Source organism: Ammospiza nelsoni, chromosome 17 (assembly GCF_027579445.1).
Source record: "Ammospiza nelsoni isolate bAmmNel1 chromosome 17, bAmmNel1.pri, whole genome shotgun sequence".
Lineage (NCBI taxonomy): Eukaryota > Metazoa > Chordata > Aves > Passeriformes > Passerellidae > Ammospiza > Ammospiza nelsoni.
In genome coordinates this window covers 14,584,964-14,606,452 of record NC_080649.1, presented here as the reverse complement: position 1 = coordinate 14,606,452, position 21,489 = coordinate 14,584,964, and the positions used below count along the sequence as shown (strand labels likewise).

General features: G+C 52.1%; 1 protein-coding gene across 3 annotated transcripts in view; it reads right to left on the bottom strand.

Annotated features, from left to right (window-relative positions):
• Positions 1 to 21,489, bottom strand: part of RAB11FIP3 (RAB11 family interacting protein 3) — an 80,902-nt gene that overhangs the window by 33,236 nt on the left and 26,177 nt on the right. For 2 of the 3 annotated variants that reach the window (XM_059484445.1, XM_059484446.1), the window contains exon 3: positions 6,251 to 6,342. In XM_059484445.1, coding sequence (XP_059340428.1) covers positions 6,251 to 6,342 — 92 coding nt within the window. Of the gene's footprint in view, positions 1 to 6,250; positions 6,343 to 6,459; positions 6,649 to 21,489 lie in introns of those variants that run through there. The other variant, XM_059484447.1, reaches the window with a different exon arrangement.

Below are 21,489 nucleotides of genomic sequence, written 5' to 3'. Positions count from 1 at the left end.
CCCATTTACACTCCCACCCTTCCCTCTACACAATAAATTTATTTCCTTGGTATTTTCAGGCTTCAAGATATCAAATTATCACCATGGACTGATTTGGGAGAGCTGGAGCCCCTCTGCTCTGAGCCAGGCTGGCAGAGCTGGGGGTGCTCACCTGGAGAGGAGAAGCTCCAGGGACACCTCAAAGCCCCTTGCCAGGGCCTGAAGGGGCTCCAGGAGAGCTGCAGAGGGACTGGGGACAAGGGATGGAGGGACAGGACACAGGGAATGGCTCCCACTGCCAGAGGGCAGGGATGGATGGGATATTGGGAATGAGGAATTGTTCCCTGGGAGGGTGGGCAGGCCCTGGCACAGGGTGCCCAGAGCAGCTGTGGCTGCCCCTGGATCCCTGGCAGTGCCCAAGGCCAGGCTGGGCAGGGCTGGGAGCAGCCTGGGACAGTGGGAGGTGTCCCTGCCATGGCAGGGGTGGCACTGGGTGGGCTTTAAGGTTCTTTCCAACACAAAGCATTCCAGGATTCTATGAATACAAGGATAATATGGGACTGTTCACTTGCTGTCCACAGGGCTCATGGCCCTTTGTCTCTCACTGCAGAAAGGCTTTGGGGACAATGCAGACACTGCTCAAGGCTCCAGGTGAACAGGGACTGAACTGCATCTCTCACATTCCACAGCCCTGCAGTTCCAACCACCTGCAAGATTTCAAGCCCATCAGCTGCTCAGGACAAAATGCTCACCAATTCCAGCAGCCAGCCCCTGGACAGGGGTTTGTGACCATTTCATTCATGGTGGGTTTGGGTCAGCCCTGTGAGCAGAGGCCTATGAGGCCATTCCAGAAGGTGGGAATGGCTCTGGTATAGAAAACCTGAGCTCTCACCTCCATGTCCCCATTCCAACCAGGAGCCCTTCACTCCTGGGTTAGGACAGCCAGGGAACAGCTGAACCCAGGCCTGTCCTGGTGCTTTGAGCCCCTTGCACAGCTCAGAGGGGCTCCCAAAGCTCAACCCCATCTTTTTAGCCTGGCTGGACCCTGCCAGACATGCACCCTGTGCCAACAGTGGTGTGGAGAGGAAGAGGAGGAAAAAACCTCACCTAAAACACTACAGATTGCAAAGCAGGGCCCTCCCAAAGGCTCTGTGCTCACCAGGCTCAGCTCTGCCTTCAGGAAGGAAAGTATCTTCCTGGGAATTCTGCACTAGGAAAGAAAGGAGGGCTCAGAAGGTCCACAGGGCTCCTAGGAGGGGACACAAGGAGCCTGCAGCAGCCTCCTCCTGTGGAAGAGGTTTTACAGTGACTCCTGTGAACCAGAGAGAAGTTTGATAAGAGGATCCATGTTTGCCCCTGGAAGAATTTTCTACCAAGGTCTTTGACATAAACCAAGAAAGAAAGAAGGATAAATAAGAGAAACCTGCAACTGTCTATTCCAATGAGTACTTTGTTTGTCTTTCCTGACCAATAAGTAAACTTAGGAATTTTGTAAGAATGTATAAAAAGCATGCATGCTAAAATAAAAAGAGGTTTGAAGCCTTCTGAAAATGGAGCATTGCTTTGTATTGTGACCATCCTATGATATCCTACAGCCACCCCACATGAGTTCCCTGCAAAACACAAGGCACCAGGAATGACAGTGATGCCTCTGGGAGAAGGTCCCCATGTGCTCCCACCACAGCTTCTGTGTTCCAACACACAGCTGGGGCCCTGCAAGTCCCTGGTCCACTTTGCAGAAGCTCTGAGCAGCTGGAGAAACACAGCAATGTGGATTTTTGCCCTCAAAGAAGCCTTAAGTTCAATTGCTCAACATGGAAAACAATCCTGGCTTTAAGGGAGTTAAAGTTTCACAGAGGTGAAGTGTTGGCCCTAAAGCTGCTGCTCAGTGTAGCACAGAATGTCACAGAATATTCTGGAGTTCTCCCAGCTGCACCTGTAGGCAGGGAGGCAGGCTGGGAGAGCCAGGAGTAGCTCCTACTCCCAAAATACACAAAACTTGGGACGTGCCCAAGTCCCATTTTCCTCCCCAGATCCACTCCTTCCCTGCTGTACAACTCCCTGCTGTACAAACAGCCAGAGGGGACCTGCCTGGGCCGGTGCAGCTTCCAGAAAAAGCCAAATTCTCCCCTGGTGGCCGTGCAGAACGTGTTTTCCTGGCTGCTTCCAGCAGGAGCCACGGCAGCTGCCCAGCAGATGGCAACAGTCCTGCACAAGGCACTGCAGCCGCAGGAGTGACACTGCCCCTCCTGCAGAGCTCAGCCAGAGCCTTCCTCTGACCCTGCTGGCCCAAAACACGAGTGCCAGGGCTAAAAATCCCTGTTTGGGGTATTTATGGTGTTCCCAGGCAGCCTTTACAGAGCACTGGCTGTGCCTCTCCTCAGCCCACCTGAGGTTATACAGCTCCATGCCCAGCCTAGCCCAATCCCAGCATTTTCATGCCTCGTTTTCCTTTTTCTGGAGTCATCCTTCCCACTCTGCACTGCCCCAGGAGCAGAGCAGAGGGGCAGAGCCCTCACCCTAGGGCAAGGCACAGTGGGTATCCCTGTGGTGCTTGAGCTTGGAGTTCCTTTCCAGCCTAAATGATTCCATGATCCCAAGAAAATGAACTCCAAATTCCCCTCCATGTCCCCCCAGAGCATTCCAAACGAGTCCTGTGCCTCAGCACTGAGTCATGAACACCACAGGAGCTCTCAAGGGAGAGGCAAGGAGAACTCCCACCTTCCAGGCAGTCAGCAGCCAAGCTGTGCCAGCCCAGCCTGAGGGAAAACAGTGCTCAGGTGTCCAGATGGAAAAGCTCCAAGCTCCCTTACATGTGACTTTGACAAAGCAGGAAGGCTGTCATTAGTTTTTGGTGCTTTCTTACCCAGCAACCACCACGCTTCCACCTGAGGCAGCAGGAACACACTGGGAGGTGATCCCAGGCAGGGGATGCTCTCCCTGCTCCAGCTGGGTGCCCAGGGATGAGGTTCCTCTTGAATGTGTCACAGAAGAGCTGCAGGGATTGGGATGAGCCCCCTGCAAGCCCAGCTGGAGGCACAAGAACCCACGTGGCTGCAGGAGCTGCTTCTCAGGGGAGCCATGGGAGCAGAAATCCTCTCTGGAAGCACCTTAACAGACAGCCCTGTCTGCTGGACACTCCTGGAATGGTGCAAGAGGAGCCAGGAGATCCCTGGCACATCCAGAGCCACATCAGTGTCTGCTGGACACTCCTGGAATGGTGCCACAGGAGCCAGGAGATCCATGGCACAGCCAGAGCCACTCCTGGAATGGTGCCACAGGAGCCAGGAGATCCATGGCACATCCAGAGCCACTCCTGCAATGGTGCAAGAGGAGGCAGAGGATCCATGGCACATCCAGAGCCACACCAGTGGCTGAACTGGGGCAGTATCCAGCATTACAAATTCCTGAGTTCCCACCTTGTCCCCTTCCAAAGCCTTCTCCTGGAGGAAGCAGGTGGTGGTGGCTCTCTCTGGAGAGCAAACACTGGGTCAAAGTCCCCAGCTCTGGGCTCTCAGGGCTCTCCATGGATGCTGAGCTCTCCTGGTGACAGTCACCAGAAGAGGACATGACTCATTAAGCAGAGCAACCTTATTAACAAAGAGAAGACATTTTCCTGGAGAGTGCTTAAAGCACTTGTTTACACTTGTTTGAACAAACACTGAGGAGAAAAGCTCCTGTCAGACCCCAGCCTTTGGAAGAGCTGAGCACTCCAGCCACTGGGATTTTGGGCTGTGTCAGAGGGACCACAGCCAGTGCTCCACTCAAGAACCACAAATGCTCCCAGCACTTCTGCAAATGCAGCAATTCCTTCAGCTCTGATGTGACAGGGGAGGAGAAATCCCAGCTGTGCCACTTCCCCCCATGGCCCTGCCACAGCCAGAGGCGCTCAGGCAGTGCCTGAGGTGTCCCAGGTGTGTTTTGGGGTGTGTTTAACTGAGTGTCCCAGTGCAGCACCTTCCCAGGGCTGACACAGGGATACCCCAGAGCCCAAACTGCTGCTTGCTGCAGTGAGAAGTTTACTCTGAGAAAGGTGATGGTTTCGCTAAGAAAGGTGATTTTTTTTCCCCCTCACCTCTTCTGGAGACTCCAAGCAAGAGGGACTACAGGTATTGGGAACAGCTCTTTATTCTGTTCTCTGCCTGGCTGATTCCCTGCTGCACCTAAGGAAGAAGGGAATGCTGGAGCCCTCTCCAGCTCTTTTCCCAGTGCTCCCACGAGGAACACACCTTTGCTGCTCCCAGCAGGATGCTTTGTGCCACAGCTTCTCCCTCCCTGGGCCAGCTCCAGCTTTCCAAGCACAGCACTGCAGGACATGTGGGATAAAAGGCACGTTGGGAGCTCACAGCTCAGGCAGAAGAGAACAAAACCCCCTCTCCCCAAGACTCCAGTTTATTTTTACACTCCCCAGGCTGAGTGGTATTTCTTGAGCATGTTCTCATTTGCTGAACCTCTACGAAATCCTGGCAGGCTGGAAATGATTTCAAATCATGTATCCAAGACAACAAGGATAATTCTTCCCCGGCATGTTAAACGTAGAGCTGTCCCTTAGATGTGAATTCAGTAGAAAAATCCACTCAGATCTTTTGGAAAAGGAGATTTCAGGACTAATCACCTTTTTCCTTTGGGTCACCTTGTCTTTACAAGGAAAGGCTGGCCCAGCAGCAGAAGTATTTCATGCCAGTGGGGCACACACCTGCCTGTTGGTATTGCTGCCCAGAATAGCTCCCAGTGCTGACAGAGCTCATCTATGTGAAATTAGCCCTTGGAAAACATCCCTGCTCGGAATCTCAGGCAAGATGGTCCCTTGACACAGGTCTGAGGAGCAAAAAGTGAAAGCCTTTTCCTGTCACAGCCTCCACACTGCTCAGTCCAGCACTAAAATGCACATTTGTGACCCTGCACCACCTAAAAACCATGGAAATCCATCTCCCTGCCTGCCCTCCTGTCCCACTTCTCTCCTCAGCTGTTCCTGGGGCTTGGAACTACCTTTCAAAAAAGAAAAATAAACCAGTATTCAGCCTTGCCTGGAGAAGCTGTGGCTGCCCCTGGATCCCTGGAAGTGCCCAAGGCCAGGCTGGGCAGGGCTTGGAGCAGCCTGGGACAGTGTAAAGTGTCCCTGCCCATAGCAGGGGGTGGCACTGGATAATCTTTAAGGTCCCTTCCCCCCAAATCATTCCATGATTTTAGGACCAGCTGCCCAACACCCAAGCTATCAGAAATCACAAGTCCAAAATTATGTACTACAGACTACACCAAGCAAAAATACAAATATAAATAAATATATTTGCATGCAAATACAAAGTAGGTCAGGAGTCTCATTACCAGCAACAGTGTGATAAAAATCACAAAGAATCATAAAATATCCTGAGTGGAAAGGGGTCAACAAGGATCATAGCCCAGCTCCTGGTCCTGCACAGGACAACCTCAAAAACATCCAGGGTATCATGACACAGGTGTCACACCCCTGAAGAGGCAAGTTTGGAAAAGAAAAAGCAGAGGGGAGTGATTCAGTCCCCACGTGGGACAGGGACCCAGCCATCCCTTTGCTCCCAAGGCTCCTGCAGCACCTCCTGCTCCAGGCTGGAAGGCACAGAGCAGAAATGGGTGAAGCCTTCCAAGCCAAGCCCAAAACACCAGGCACAGACAAGAGGTCTGTCCTTTCCAGCTGGGAACAGCAGAATCACTGCTGCATGTGCTCCTGTGGTAAGGAATGCAGGAGGGAACCAAGGCATGGAGGCTTTAACTAGAGGAAAACAACCCAAATCAGAGAAACAGCCTTCATCAAGCCCAAGAATACAGAAAAAAATGTAGATTTTTGTCCTTGGCTCTGCCTTTTACCGACCAAACAGCACCAAATGTCAGCATCCCACTGCTCTGCTGTGCCTCTCAGGCAGGCTCCTGGCTGGTACATCTCAAAGCCAAGCTCAGGTTTTAGAACCTCAGAAACTCCAGCAGGAAGACAAACCCAAGAGCAGCAGGACCCTTTCCAGTGTCACCAGTGTTTCACCACAGAAAGGGTCTCCCTTTCCACCCAGAGCACCGTGCTCTGCTCTTTCAGTTTTATCAACACCAATTTTAACTTAAACAGCACCAAATGCTTGGTGCAGCTTCTCTGGGCCCATCACCCAGAGACTGAATTTGTGTTCACATGTTCAGCATCCCTGAGCCCTGTCACAGCACACTCCCCTCTCCCCAGCACAGCCTCCATGCCCAAATCCCACTCCACGTGCAGCCAACACTTATGGGAACAAACAGAGCTCATACTTGCCTCAAACGTGACGAAATCATCAAACTCATCGGGGCAGGCCGGGGCTTCCTCCTCGGGGGCATATCCCATATCATACAGCTGGCTGTCAGGGTCTGCAGGGGGAAAAAACACACAGCTGCAATGACCCAGAAGGAAATCCGCGCCCTCACGCCCAGGGTGGGTTTGGGAGGTGTGACAGCGGTGGGACAGGAGCTTCTGTGTGCACGGACCGGCGGCTCCAGCCCTCAGGAAGGGCCTGTGCTCCCAGGCATGCCACCTGCACAGGGCTGAGGGCAATGGCTGCACTTCTCCCTGACTCAGATCCTACACGGCCCTTGCTGCTCCAGTGGGGCCGGCTCCTGGCTTCATCCCTACCCTTCCATTCCTTTCCCTATCTCCGTTCCCTGCATCCTCTCATTCCTCTCCCAGAAGGCTTTAATCCCGCTGTGGGCAGGGAATGCCTGGGATGTGTGTGTGTGACAGCCAAGTGCCATGGGAACGGCGGGGAAGGCAGGCTGCAGCTCCGCGGCGCGGCGCCTGCTCCTCCCGCGGCCGCCCGCAGCAGGAGCGACCGCACAAAACAGGAGATTTCAGCGAGAGAGCCTCCACATGAATTCTGCTCCTCCCGTGGCCACACACAGCAGGAGCCTCCACGCAAACACAGGAGCTTTGCAGAGAGAGCGACTTCACACAAAACCAGGAGCTTTGCAGAGAGAGAGCCTCCACACGAATTCTGCTCCTCCTGTGGCCACATGCATCAGGAGACTCCATAAAAAATCAGGAGCTTTGCAGCGAGAGAGCCTCCCCATGAATTCCTCCTCCCAGCCCACAGCCCCGTCTGCAGCATTGCTCCCAGCCAGGAGCTTTGCAGCCTCCACATGAATTCTGCTCCTCCCGTGGCCACATGCATCAGGAGCACAAAAATAGGAGCTTTGCAGTGAGAGAGCCTCCACATGAATTCAGCTCTTCCCGTGGCCACATGCATCAGGAGCCTCCACACAAAATCTGGAGCTTTACAGCGAGAGAGCCTCCACATGAATTCTGCTCCTCCTGTGGCCACACGCATCAGGAGCATCCACACAAAAGCAGGAGTTTTGCAGCCTCCACATGAATTCCTGTGGAGAGAGCCTCCTCACAAAACCAGGAGTTTTGCAGAGAGAGAGCCTCCACACGAATTCTGCTCCTCCTGTGGCCACACACATCAGGAGCACAAAACCAGGAGCTTTGCAGTGAGAGAGCCTCCACGTGAATTCTGAGCCACCACACGAATTCTGCTCCTCCTTTGGCCACACACACCAGGAGCCTCCACACAAAACCAGGAGCTTTGCAGCCTCCCCATGAATTTCCCCTCCCAGCCCACAGCCCCCTCAGCAGCGCTGCTCCCGGCCCTCGCAGCGAGGAAAGGAGCGAGAATTCCCCGTGCTCCCTCAGGCAGCAGCTAATGGCCGATCCGGCACACGGCCTAGATCCCGGGCGGGAGGCACCGGATCGGGAGCAGTGCTGCAGTCCCAAAATAAACACCCCACACGCCTCGGAGCTGCCATGGCTGCCGAGGAAGCGGGCCCGGAGAGGAGGAGGAGGCACCTGGCCGTGCTCCCAGGGAATGCACAAGGATTTGGGAAGGAACAGTGGTCATCTTTCTGTGTCCTTCAGAGCCCCCTCCTTGGCCCCTCAAAGGGACACACAGGTTGCCCCGATGGGACAGTGCCAGACTCATCCAGAGGCACAGGCAGAGCTCCTGCTCTGGCCCCTCTCCAGGTGTCAAGAAAGGCCATTTTTCATTAAGGAGTCACACTGTGGTCATTTCATACATCTGGTAAAAGGTCAAGGGATTGGGGGTTGGTCAAGGCACTGGGAGTGCTCAGCCTGGAGAGGAGAAGGATCCAGGGACACATTCCAGGGCCCAAAGGGCTCCAGGAGAGCTGGAGAGGGACCTGGGACAAGAGGCTGGTGTGACAGGACACAGATAATGGCTTCCACTGCCAGAGGGCAGGGATGGATGGGATATTGGGAATGAGGAATTGTTCCCTGTGAGGGTGGGCAGGCCCTGGCACAGGGTGCCCAGAGCAGCTGTGGCTGCCCCTGGATCCCTGGCAGTGCCCAAGGCCAGGCTGGGCAGGGCTTGGAGCAGCCTGGGACAGTGGGAGGTGCCCCTGCCTATGGAATGAGATGAATTTTACAGTCTCTTCCAACCTAAAGCATTCTGAGAATCTCTGATTAGAGCACAGGCCTGCAGCAACACCTCCCACCTAAACATCATCCCCAGGGCCTCTCAGGTAACCATTAAATGCACACACAGGTTAGCACCCAGGAGATATTAGAGCCACCCCGAGATACTGGGACCACCAGGAGATACTGGAGCCATCAGGAGATACTGCAGCCACCAACCTGAGGGGTTCCCTGGGGTGGAGAAGCTGAACATGTGGCACCAAGAAATGATCCCTCCCCTCACCAGGGCCTGACTCCCAGGCTGTGAATCCACTCCAGAATGACCCAAATTGCTTTTCCAGTGCCAGACCCAACAATGTGCCCCACAGGGTGAGGGCTGAAGCAGGGGAAAGGTGCTCTTGGTCACTCCAATATCCCACTGCTGTCCCACCATGGCAGCAGCAGTGGTGCTGCTCTGAGCTCTCCCCCAGCTGCAAAACCAGAGCAGGGCCCTGGATACAGCTGGAAATGCTGATGCTGCCTGCACCCTGCTCAGGGCAAGGCCACTCCTGCTCTGACTGTTGGGGTAGCATGGGGGGATCTTGGACTTGATGACCTTGGAGGTCTTTTCCAACCTTAATGTTTCTATAATCTGAAGATGGCATTGTCCCTCTCCCCAGATGTCCCTCTGCCCACCTGTGAGCCTGAGCCTACTATCTGGAGGAGTTTTCCCATTAACCATCTCTGGTGCTATCCTGGGATTGGAGCCTTGTGGCTGACAGCAGGAAGGAGATGGGGACAGTGACCTGCTCACCTCAGTGGATGCCACCAAGAGAAGCCTTTGCCCACATCTGAGAGCAAAACCAAAACCAAACAGTGCTCCTGGAAGGCAACTTGTGTCACACCACCCAGAGGGGACAGGCCACCTCTCCTGCCCACCACAGGCAGTGGTCAGCTCCAGGCCATGTCCAGAGATCCTGCTGCACCCCACAGCAGCCCTGGAACCACATCCCAAAGGCACAGGCTGCTCCCCTCTCCTTTTTCCCTCTTCATTTCTCTTCCTCCCCCTCTAAGTAGACACACAAACACTTCCTACTCTTCTACAGACACATATAAAGATATTTATTCTCCTCGTTTCTTCCAGAGGGGCTTGAAAAGGGAGGATTTGCAGGCAAGTGAAAGCTTCCTTTTGGAATCAGGGGTATGAAGCGTGGGCAGAGCACAGGCACAGGCAGCTCCTGCCATCCATCACCTGCCTCCTGCCCAGCTCCTGCCCAAACCAGGAGCTCTGGATACTTCCCAGCCCTTCAGGGAATGAACATGCTGGGCATGAACAGGATCCTTGTTGCTCCATCTGTGTGCAGAGAGCCCAGCCCAAAGAGGGGGTCTCTGTGTACCATGCGTTTATTTTCAGAGCAAATTCCAGTGTAAAAATCTAGGAAAGGCCATCTGAGAGGTCACCTGCACCCTGGTGGTGGCATGGCCAGCACAAGCCATGCCCAGGAGCCAGCATTCCATGTTTCCACCTCCCCATGAGTCACAGAGAGCAAAGACAAACAGCACCACAAACAAAGGTGGATTTTCTGCTGGATTCATTCCCTCCCCCTCCAAAAAAAGCCATATGGTGCTTTGTGTATAGGGAGAGTTGCCATGGAGAGCCTGCAAGTCTGCCAGCCCAACAGGCTGCATTAGGCTCACAAATTCCTGCCCAAAAGAGCCAAAAAACCCCAGGAGCCAAAAAAATCGGAGACCTTTGGTGTGGAGTGGCACTCCCCATGTGGAGAGCACTGTCCCCAGGTGCAGAGGGGCCATGTGGTGACAGCTGGAGGGGTTTGCTCCCCCACACCAGGAACAGAGCCAGGGGGGGCTGTGGCCCACCAGCAGCAGCACTGAACAGCCCCAATCTGTGGCACAGGCTGAGCTCAGACCCTCATGTTCCCTCTGCTCTCCACTCTGGACATCAAAGTCAAGTCCCAGCTGACCCCTGCTCTGCTTCACATGCCTTTCTCCCTGCCCCTCACACACAAAGCAGCCTTTCCTTGCTTACACCCATCCCTGATTTCTCTTTATCCTTCCTGATGTGGTCACAACGCTTGGGGTCACCTCTGCCCTACTCTGCTCAAACCCATCTTGTACCCAGGGCTGGGGGTGGCATCAGGGACTGCCTTTTGTCCTCTGAGTGTCCATGACCACCTTCTCCTGCACTTCCAGCTCTATCCATCACTCCCACTGCCAGGCCAGTCACATCCATAAACATCCAAAAACCTGAAGGGTAAAATCAGGCTCTGAGAGACCTTCCAGGCAGCTTTACTGCTAAACCACCACAGAATCATGGAATCACTCAGGCTGGAAAAGCCCTCTCAGGTGATCAAGTCCAACTGCTCTCCCAGCACTGCCAAGGCCACCATTAATCTATGTCCCCAAGTGCCACATCCACATGGCTTTTAAATCCCTGATGGTGAATCCACCACTGCCCTGGCAGCTGTGCCAGTGCCTGACCACCCCTTCCATGAAGGAATATTCCCAATATCCAACCTAAACCTCCCCTGGCACAGCTTGGGGCTGTTTCCTCTTGTCCTGTCACTGGAAGCCACCACTGAAAAGCCATGTGGATGTGACACTTGGGGACATGGGTTAGAGGTGGCCTTGGCAGTGCTGGGGGAATGGTTGGTCTCAGGGATCTCAGAGGGCTTTCCCAACCTGAATCATTCCATGGGCTCTCCATGGGGGTGGGTGAGACCTCTTCTCATGTCTTGTTGAGCTTCAGAGCTCTCAGGTGTGCCAGAATCACCTGGGCTCTCCCAGGAACCTTCAGGGGTTATCTTTATCCAGCCGTTCTGGGATAAAGCTCCTGAAATAGTTTCTAAAAACTGCTTCCAGAAGGCAGGATGGCAGTGGAAAGGCACCTTGAGTGAAGGGCTGTGGGTACAGCATGGGTCACACAGAGCCAGTTTTATCAGCTCCATATAGGAGTGACCTAGAAAAGAGCCTTTCAGGAGCATTTAAGTCATCTACCAACACACCGAACACACTGCTGCAAGCCACAGAGCCTCCAGCCCCGAGGGATTCCCACAGGATGGATTTTGTGAGCTCACAGACCTGCATTGATCAGTGTAGGAATAAGGCCTGGAACCTGCCTGAGTAGCACAGAACAAAACAGACCCCAGAAAGGAGCAGGATGAAGTTCTGGTTGGCTTAAGGGAGAACAAATTATATAAATCCAGCTCCCTTACTGGGAATGCTGCTGGAAAACAAGAGACACAGAGCCAAGGATTTGAGATGGCAGGAATTCAGGAGGATCCTGCACAGGGCAAGCCACTATCCAGCATTTCCAGAGGCAGCTCAGGGTCTCGTGCTCCAGCAGCCATGTGGAGTGATCCCTGTGGGATAAAGCCACGCCAATCCCACCCACCCCCCTTTTCCTTCCCCAGAGTGGCCCAGGAGCACATTTATAACCTGCTGCTCCCAGAAAAGAGCAGCTTTCTGCCCCATGATTTCCTGCAGCTCAGCTTCCCCCAGAGATGGGCCAAGGAGCAGCAGCACTTACTGCAAACTATCATTTCCCAAAAATGCCCCAGGGGAGGAGCAAAGGCAGCCCAGGCTCCCAGGGAGGCAGTGGCACAATGAAGATTGCTTACACAAGCCTGGCTAAAGCTCTTCAGCAGGCCCTCATGTCCTGAGCATCACTTATTGCATTTGGGTTGCCCCCAGACAAAGGGAGGAGTGATGAATCTGACTCCATGTTCTCAGAAGGCTAATTTATTATTTTATGATACTATATTATATTAAAGAATGCTATACTAAACTATACTAAAGAATACAGAAAGGATATTTACAGAATGCTAAAAAGATAATAATGAAAATTTGTGACTTTTTTCCAGAGTCTTGACACAGCTTGGCCCTGATTGACCAAAGAGTGAAAACAGCTCACAGCAGAAACCAATAAAACAATCACCTGTGGGTAAACAATCTCCAAACACATTCCACAAAACACAGGAGAAACAAATGATATAATAATTTGTTTTCTTTTTTTCTCTGAGGCTTCTCAGCTTCCCAGGAGAAAAATCCTGGGCGAAGGAATTTTACAGGAGGCACAAATCCAGCTGCCCTCCCTTCATCCCACAGGCCTGGTGAGGATCTGCCCCAGAGACAGAGCAGGAGGCCACTCCTAGCACCTGGAAACTGTGCTGAGTTTAACACCTGGAATCTGTGCTGAGTTTAACACCTGGAATCTGTGCTGAGTTGAGTTTAACACCTGGAATTGGGTGCTGAGTTTAACACCTGGAATTTGTGCTGAGTTCAGTTTAAGACCTGGAATCTGTGCTGAGTTTAACAGCTGGAACTGGGTGCTGAGTTTAACACCTGGAATTTGTGCTGAGTTTAAAACACAGGGTCTCATTTTTGATTCCCAGCAATCTGAGTGGCCTTTTCAGAGTGTCCAGTCACAAAGCCCAGCTCATACTCCTGCAGGCTTGTGCAGGAACAAAGTCTCACTGCTGGAGGTGTGAGATGCTGGAAAATGAGATGCTGGCTAGGGCCAGCAGTGGCTTAGAGCCACTTTCTGATGGAGAGACTGAGCCTCCAAAATAGCACTTGCTGCTGGTGAGGAGACCTCCAGCTCCTTCACTCCTTCTACTTCCAAATCTCCACACTTCTGCAAACTAAACTGGATTTTTAGACAGAGATCACAGAATCATGAAGGCTGGAAAAGCTTCGAAGTTTGAGAACACTGAAGCAGAAACTCCTTGAGATGCTCCACACCCAGGAGCTCACAGAAGACAATCTTATCTTTACCTTTTATATTTATCTTTATATATTTTCTTTAATATTTTATTAGTAATTATATATATATACACAATATATATAATTATTATACATGTTTATATACAATATATTTTATATTTTATATAGTCTTTTATATATTTTATCTTTATCTTTTTATCTTTATATTTTATCTTTATATAAGATTGTCCCACAAACAAAATAAAATTAAAGAGAACCCTGACTCAGCAGCTCAAATGGACCCAAGGAGGTGACACCCCAAATAAAACAGGCACAAACCAGGCAGTTCCACAGGCTGGGACTGACTCGACACTCCCATTCCATCCTGAAGGCTTCAGCCTTCCAGCTCAAAGCTCCCACATGGAGAAATGAGGATAAGATTTAAACCCAGTTCAATCCTCCCCAGCTCAGAGCTTCCAACCCCGGGCCCAGGAAATGCTCACAATGTTCTGACCTCCAAGCATGGCTGAATTTCATTTTCAGAGCAATGCCTGAATGGTCCAGGACCCACAAGGATCAAAGGGAACACTTTCAATACCTACAGCACTTCCATCAATCTGCAGGCATTAGTATTTGTCAGTCAGGTCTCATTTACCATTTCTGCCCTCCACTAGCCACACCAAAAACTGAACACAATTAATGGCAAACCTCTCCAAAGCTGTCACTGAGCCCTGGGGAGGGGTTTGGACCAGAACCACCCAGGTGCCTCTGGAAAAGATGTGATGGACAGGAGAGCTGTGAGCCTGGGCAGGCACTACAGTCACCCCCTGCTCCAGCCTAGGCTCCAACTCAGCAACTGAGCTGCAAAATTACCAATGAAAATTATTTATAAAGTTATTTATAAAGCCTCTGATCTCAGACTTGCCCTCTGTGCTCATTCATGTGGGTCCTTTTTCAGGCTTATTTTGCCCAGAAAAGGTACCTGGACTGTCAGCAACTCTTTGTTTTTATTGTCTCATATTGTCCTAAATCCTAATTGTCCAAATTTTTATTACTCTGATTATATTACTACTTTTATAACCATTTTATTACTAATAAACTTTTAAAATTTTAAAAACAATGGCGTTTTTCACAACAGGGGTGCCAGGTCACCCAGCGCAGTCCCAGCCCCCAGGCTGTGACAGAGCCGGGCAGGGAGGAGCAGAAGTGCTGGGTGAGTAATCATCCCTTTGTTAATAATTCTGGATTGACTGGATTCCTCAGGAGAAACAGCTGAGAGCTCTGCAGGGCTGCTTTCCTAACTCTAAGGTGGGCCAAGGATGTCCTGAACCCTGTCCAGGTGCTCCTGCTCAGGAGGAAGGACACATTCCCCCCTGACAATCCTTCCAGACCCACAAGGATTAAAGGGAACACTTTCAATACCTACAGCACTTCCATCAACATGCAGGCATTAGTATTTTTCAGTCAGGTCTCACTTGGTGCTCCTGCTCAGGAGGAAGGACATATTCCCCACCTTCCAGGGCTGATCCAAGCACTGACAATCCCTCACTCTGGCCTAACATCCAAACCTGGGACAGCAGAACAGGCAGGACAGAAACCACCTCTCACACCCACGTGGAGCCACCAGCCCTGCCCTGCCCAGCCCTGTCCATCCAGCCCATCCCAGTTCAGCTAAGCCCAGCCCATCCCATCCCATCCTATCCCGTCCCATCCCAGCCCAGCCTCCTCCCACGCACTCCCCAAACCGCAGCCGAGCCCGGCTCCCAAAAGCATTCCCAGCTCCAGATGTGGAGGAAAACAGCAGAGCCCAGAAAGGGAATCCTGCACTGGAGAAACACAGGCAGGAGAGGGAAGAGGAGAAATGTTATTTAACAGAAACTGCCTCTCTTTTTCTCTTTAGTCATCATCTCCAGAGAAGACCATGCTAATGTTATAAATACATATTATAATACTGGCTTTTTGCAAATATTAAAATGGATTTGATATTTGTAATGTCTAAGTAACTTTGTTATAAAGATACAGTTTGTATTTCTGTTGTTAATTAAGCTTAGTGAAATAGCTGATAGAAGTGTGCTTGTGTTAAAATGCCTGTTTGGGTGGGATAACACCCAATGCACACAGGATGAGGACACCTGTACAGATCTGCCAACCATCAGCACTCACTGTCTGAATAGAGTGTGCACCAAGTCCCAAAAACTGGAGCTGATAAAAAAGGAGTTAAACCACAGCCAAGGAATACCCATGCTCTAAAAAGGTGGAACCCAGGAGGAAATGTGCTAAACAGCTCTTGGAACGTGTAAACTAGTTTGGGGGAAAGTTTACTATGCATAAGGGTCTATGAATATGCAAAGAGCTGATGTAATTAAAATGTATTTTAATTAAAAAGGGTATTCCCAAAGATAACAGGGTGCTCTTAGCTGAATGCCATAATAACCTTTGCTACACAGTCTTGGTCTCCTATTGTCCTTCATTAAACTTTTTACATTTTCACAGGAGAGTGAATGTGTTTTTCACATTAAGAACTGCTCCAAAGCTCCAATAAAGCACTGCTCCCTATTTTCATCATCCTGGGAAAGCAGGTAGTCCCTGCAGTGGGTTTTTTCCTCCTTTCCCAGTAAAATTTGCTTTCTTTTGGGCATCAGATTTGTCTTTATCAGGTTGGGTTATGGTCTGTGGGTCAAAAGGCCACCACAGGTTTCCTTCACTTCAGGATACATGGAAGTCTCTCCACTCTGGAATTAGCTTTGATTTCCAGGGGATCTGGCTACACAGCAATGCTTTTCCCTGCCAAGGAATGCTGAACCAACAGTGATTCTTTGGGGATTTGATCCCAGGTTTAATCCCAGCTTAGAACCAGAACTCCCTTGGACTCGGGGTGTATTTTAGACCTGTTACAGTCCACAATGGTGACTGGACACAGCCAGATTTCTCAGGCATATGCTCCAAAGCAGGAATTCATGAAAGGGAAGAGATTGCTAAAGAAGGAATTCTCAGAGGTGCAGAGATTCTGTCTCAGGCTGGAAGATGTGGCTGGGGCTGTGTGTTCTGTTCCCATCTGTCAGAGATGGGGCAGTTCTCTGCTGTTCCTGGGCAGTTTTTTCTTTATCTCTCCCACAGCCAACCCTCCCTGCAGGAGATCTCTGCTGTCCATGGCCACTGAGTGTCCCTGCAGGGCTGATCCAATTCCAGCATCCCACGGGGAGATGCTGTGCCCAGGGGAGGAGCCAAGCATTCCTACCTGGATCCAATCTGAGCCTGGCACAGCACAGCAGCCTCTGCCCCCTGCACTGCCAGAGGAGCAGCTTTCTGCTGCCCTGCATGGCCAGAGGGAGCCCAGGCCCATCTGCAGCAGCCCTGGAGCTGCAGAGGAAAACTCCCCCCTTGTGCAGGATCCCTGCTGCAGCAGAGCCACAGCTGGCACTGCAGGAGGGCTGAGCCCCCATGGCATGGGGCTGGGACACCCCCTGACACACAGGGGACAGGGCATGGTCTGACTCTGGCAGTGTTGTTTTGTATTATTACATCTTTATTTTATTTTTATTTCCTTCCCTAATAAAGAACTGGTATTCCTATTCCCATATCTTTCCCTGAGAGTCTCTTTATTTCAAAATTACAATAATTTTAGAGGGAGGAGATTTACCTTTTCCACTTCAAGGCAGGCTCCTGCCTTCCTCAGCAGACACCTGGCTTTTCAAAGACATTCCCATGCCAATCTCCCACTCCTGGTCCCCAGACCCTTCACAGCATTTTGCAGCAGCGTGTTTGAGCCATTCCTTGCTGCTCTCATCCCAGAACTGCCTACAGACACAGCTCTCCCAACACTTGTGCTCCTCTCCCAAAAGTAGGTCAATGCAGTATGTCATGTGCCAGGCTGCTTTGGGGAAGCACAGCTCCCTCTGAGCCATGGAGCACCCAGCAGCCTCCCCCCTGTCACCCTTCACCCAGCTGCCACACCGATGAATTCACTACAAACAAGTGTTTATGGAAATCAAAAGAGAAATGCAAGTGCAGAAACTGCTCTGCTGAGCCAGAAGTGCCCCCCCACATCAGCAGCCAAGTCCTTGCTCTGGTTTATTGTTATTAGATCAAATCCATTAATGGTTGGATTCAATCATTCTGAAGGAGTTTTCCAGCTTAAATGATTTTATGTCTGTATTAGAGCAGAAAGAGGGACTTCAAAAGAGCTTGAGAACAGTGTGATTGTGGTTCCTCTCCCAGCAATTGCTCCAGCTTCCAGGGGGAACAGAAAATGCCCCCTGCTCATCCAAGCCTCCCTGCTCACCCTGCCATGGGGAGGAGGGCTGCAGCCAGGATCTGCTGATCCTGGGGGCTGCACAGCTGGAGAGAAAGTTCCTCACACACACAGGAGCATTTTGGGGCTCCTGGGAGCAGAAGAGGGACTTTTCTCCAGGGACACTGGGGCTGGAGGAAAGGAGCACCCAGCTCTGTGTCCCTGCCCTGGGGCTGTACCTGTGTCCTGCTCTTCCCTGGAACAGCCTCCAGCTGGGCTGGGTCCATCTCTGCTTGGTGCTCCTGCTGTTTGCATCTCCACAGAGCATCAGCCCCTCCAGAGGGGTCTCTGTGCCCTGGTCACACCCAACCCTCCTGTCAGGAGAGGGATGGAGACAGACCCAGGTCCTTGTGACCAAGAGCACCCCCAAAGCAGCTCAGTTCCATCCCTCACACACCTAATTCCCCATTCTCTGCAAGCACACAGTTACAGACTCAACAGAACCCCAGAATCACTGAGTCTGGAAAGACCTCTGAGATCATCAGGTCCAATCTGTGCCCAGTGCCCAGCTTGTCACTAGCCCAGAGCACTGAGTGCCACATCCAGGCTTTCCCTGGACACCTCCAGGGATGGGGACTACAACCCCAACCTGGGCAGCCCCTGCCAAGGCCTGGCCACCCTTTCCATGAAGAAATTCCTCCTGATGTCCAGCCTGACCCTCCCCTGGCACAGTTTGAGGCTGTTCCCTCTCCTCCTGTCCCTGTTCAGGGAGCAGAGCCTGACCCCCACACGTGTCCACCCTCCTGTCAGGAGCTGTGCAGAGCCAGAAGATCCCCCTGAGCCTCCTTTTCTCCAGGCTAAAGAACCCCAGTGAAGCCCTCACACATTTTTATGGGCAGGCCCAGTGGTTTCCAATATAACCCTCTAAGCACCACTATTTCAAGGGAAAAAAAAAATCCAAATTAATTTCAAGAAAGCCTTGGCTGCTCCTGTCCCTGGCAGAAGGGGGCACAGACAAGCACATGGACCCCAAACCTGACCAGCACAATCCTGGTGCTACAATCCTCCTCCTGCACCACAGAGATGAGCACAATCCCCAGCTCCCAAGAACAGCACAGGGATTATATTTTTTTCAAGTATCCATATAAATTTTAAAGAGCCATTTAAATCTCCACTCCTTTCAGGGACAGAATTAACACTCATCTTCCTAAAGCCCTTATCCCCACCAGCAGTATGTATAGCACATCCATATGGATCTGCCAGAGCACAGCAAGATGCAAAGGCAAAAATAAAACAGCAGAAGACATAATGAGAGCAATTTGGGTTTTATTCTCGCTCATGAATCAATCTTGATTTCCCATTCACAGCACCCCCTGTTCCCTGCACGCCAGCTGTACACAAAGAGGCATCTGTCCTACCTTCAGCCATCCAAGGAGCTGTGTCCCTGTGGATGCTGCTTCAGCCAGGGTTAGGAGCAGCAGGAGCAGCAGGGAGGTCTCCACTGCAGCAGTGCTGCACGAATCCAGGGATCAGCAGATCCCAGGGGAACGTAGGAAGTGCTCAGAGCGGTGCCAGCTACTCCCTGAGTTTAGTCAAACGGGCACACGGGCTCTGCTTCCATCTGCTGAGCCCTGGGCAAGGCTTTCCTCCCCAAAAGCAAAAGCTGCAATATTCACCTGGGCCTGGGCACCCCCTGTTGCAAACCCACTGCACCTGCAGCAGCCAGGAGGGGCAGAGGGTGCTGAGGATGGCCACAGACAGAAATAACTGCAGGATGGGGAGTGGAGGGGAATGCAAGCTTGGGCTTCTGCAATTATCCCTGGGCAAGGAAAGCTTTCCTTTTGCGTAGCAAAACCCATCTGCAATGCAGATCCTACAGAGGGGGGAAAAACCTCCACACAAAGCAAACAGGGGTTACCTTACTGGGTATCCCACACCCTGGAATGCTCCCAGGAGCCAGCAGGATCCAGGTCACCAGGGCAGCCAGCCTGTGCCACCACGTGCTGCCTGCAGTGCCTCTGAGAGGCTTCTGGGCACACTGGGCTCTGAGGTGACATCTGAGCACTGTCACAGCCCGAGGCACAGCCAGGGCAGTGGGAGCAGGGAATGTGGCACACAGCATGCACGTGGGAAAGCTCTGTGGATCTGGGTTTGGGAGCTGATGTGCAGCTCCCTCCTGGCTCTAAGCCTTTAAGGTATTGTGGGAACAACAGTAAAGGTGAGAAGCTCAGGGCTTCTGATTAAAACAGGGGGATTTCCTTTCAGTTTCATCTGTGTGTTATTTGAAAAATGCCTAAAAATTGATGGATTGGGTTCTGCCTCTTCTTACCTTTACTGTTTTTCCCACAAGGTACAACACTCACATCCTTTATTCAGAGAAGGGCTGCATGTGGCCTTTCCTCTCAGGAAATTCCCAGCTGACACTCAGCTGCCAGGAGCTCACCAACCTTTCTGGACAGGGCTGCAGAAACCCTGGGAATGCCCCCTGAGATCCTCCCAGGGATCTTCCCAAGGTTTGGGGAGCAGGGAACACCCCCCGAGATCCTCCCAGGGATGCTCCAGGATCAGAGAGCAGAAACTCTGGGAATGCCCCTGAGATCCTCCCAGGGATGCTCCAAGATCACAGAGCAGAAACTCTGGGAATGCCCCTGAGATCCTCCCAGGGATGCTCCAGGACTGGAGAGCAGAAACCCTGGGAATGCCCCCTGAGATCTTCCCAGGGATGCTCCAAGATCACAGAGCAGAAACTCTGGGAATGCCCCTGAGATCCTCCCATGGATGCTCCTGGGATGGGGACTGAAGAGCTGCAGCCCCACAAAGGCTCTGCAGTTCCAGTTAGGAACAGTGTGGTGCTCCCACCCAGGCAGAGCCACAGCCTGACCCCCAGCCCTGAATTTGCTCCTCAGCATCCTGCCATGCCTGCTCCAGCTTCCCAGCTCCAGGCTTTTCCCTCCAGCCAGCCTCTGGAAGTGCCTCTGGGGAGCTGAAGGTGCTCCTCCTGCTCCTCTTACTCAGCCCATGGAGTATCTTTCCCTTGGCACAGCGGATTTGTGACCCAGCTCCTCCAAAGCTGGCACTGCCAGGCGTCTCCCAGGTCTCTCTCCTTGCAAACAGGAACTCTCTTAGAGTTTCCAGGTTTGGGTGTTGGCTCTTGAGCTGGATTTTCCATCTCCCCAAATCCAACGGGCTTTTAGTTGAAGCATTTAGAAAATAAACAATAATTTAAAAAAGAGCTGTGATTATTTCCATCCTGGGGCCCTCCCTGAGCTCCTGGACACATCCATCCCTCCGTGGATGCCCTGTCTGTTCTCAGTGCACAGGGGCCCCTTTGTTCAGGGATCAGAAGCCAAGGCAGAGGGGCTGGGTGAGGCTGGCAGCTCCAGGAGTGCCCCTTTCCCTGCCTGGCACAGGGGTCCCTAAAGGTGCCACCTCCAGCAGTGCCCTGTGAGCACCTCCCACAGCCCCTTCCCTGCAAGGCAGATGTTCCAGATGTTTTAGCTCCTAGGATGCGTGTGCATGACACAACTTGCTCCTCACCCTTGTGAGCTGCCGTGTGAGCACAGAGATGTTCAGAGAGGCCCCCTGCAGAAACACCAGGTGTGTCTGAAGCTTTGAAGGTTTCAATACCTGGACAAGGGAAGGGCTCTGTGGGTGAGCACAGGCCTGGCTGTGTGCCTGGCCCAGCTAAGCCTGATCCTGTTTGCCACCACAACTCCTCCTCCAGCTGCTCCTGCAGCCAGGACCAGAGGGGCAGAGCTGCTCCTTGCTCCAGGCACCTCAGTTTGTGATTCCAGCCCCTGGGAGCTCACTGTCCCATCCCAGGGCTGCTCCTTGCTCCAGGCACCTCAGTTTGTGATTCCAGCCCCCTGGAATGTCACTGCTCCATCCCAGGGCTGCTCCTTGCCCACAAACAGGCTCCTTCCTGCTAGGCTGAGCTTTCCAAGGGGCTGGGATGTGATCCCTGGTTCCTGTTTCTCCCTGAGGAGATCCTCCAGGAGCTGGACCTCCTCACTCTGATGATGCAGGGACTCACTCTGGCTCCCTCTGTTTCTTTTCCCTTCCATCTCACTGATGGTTGTGGGAAATATTTTTTTTCCATTCAAGGAAAAAAAGGAAATGAGGGAAATTAATTTGTAGAGAATTCTCAAAGCCTGACAGA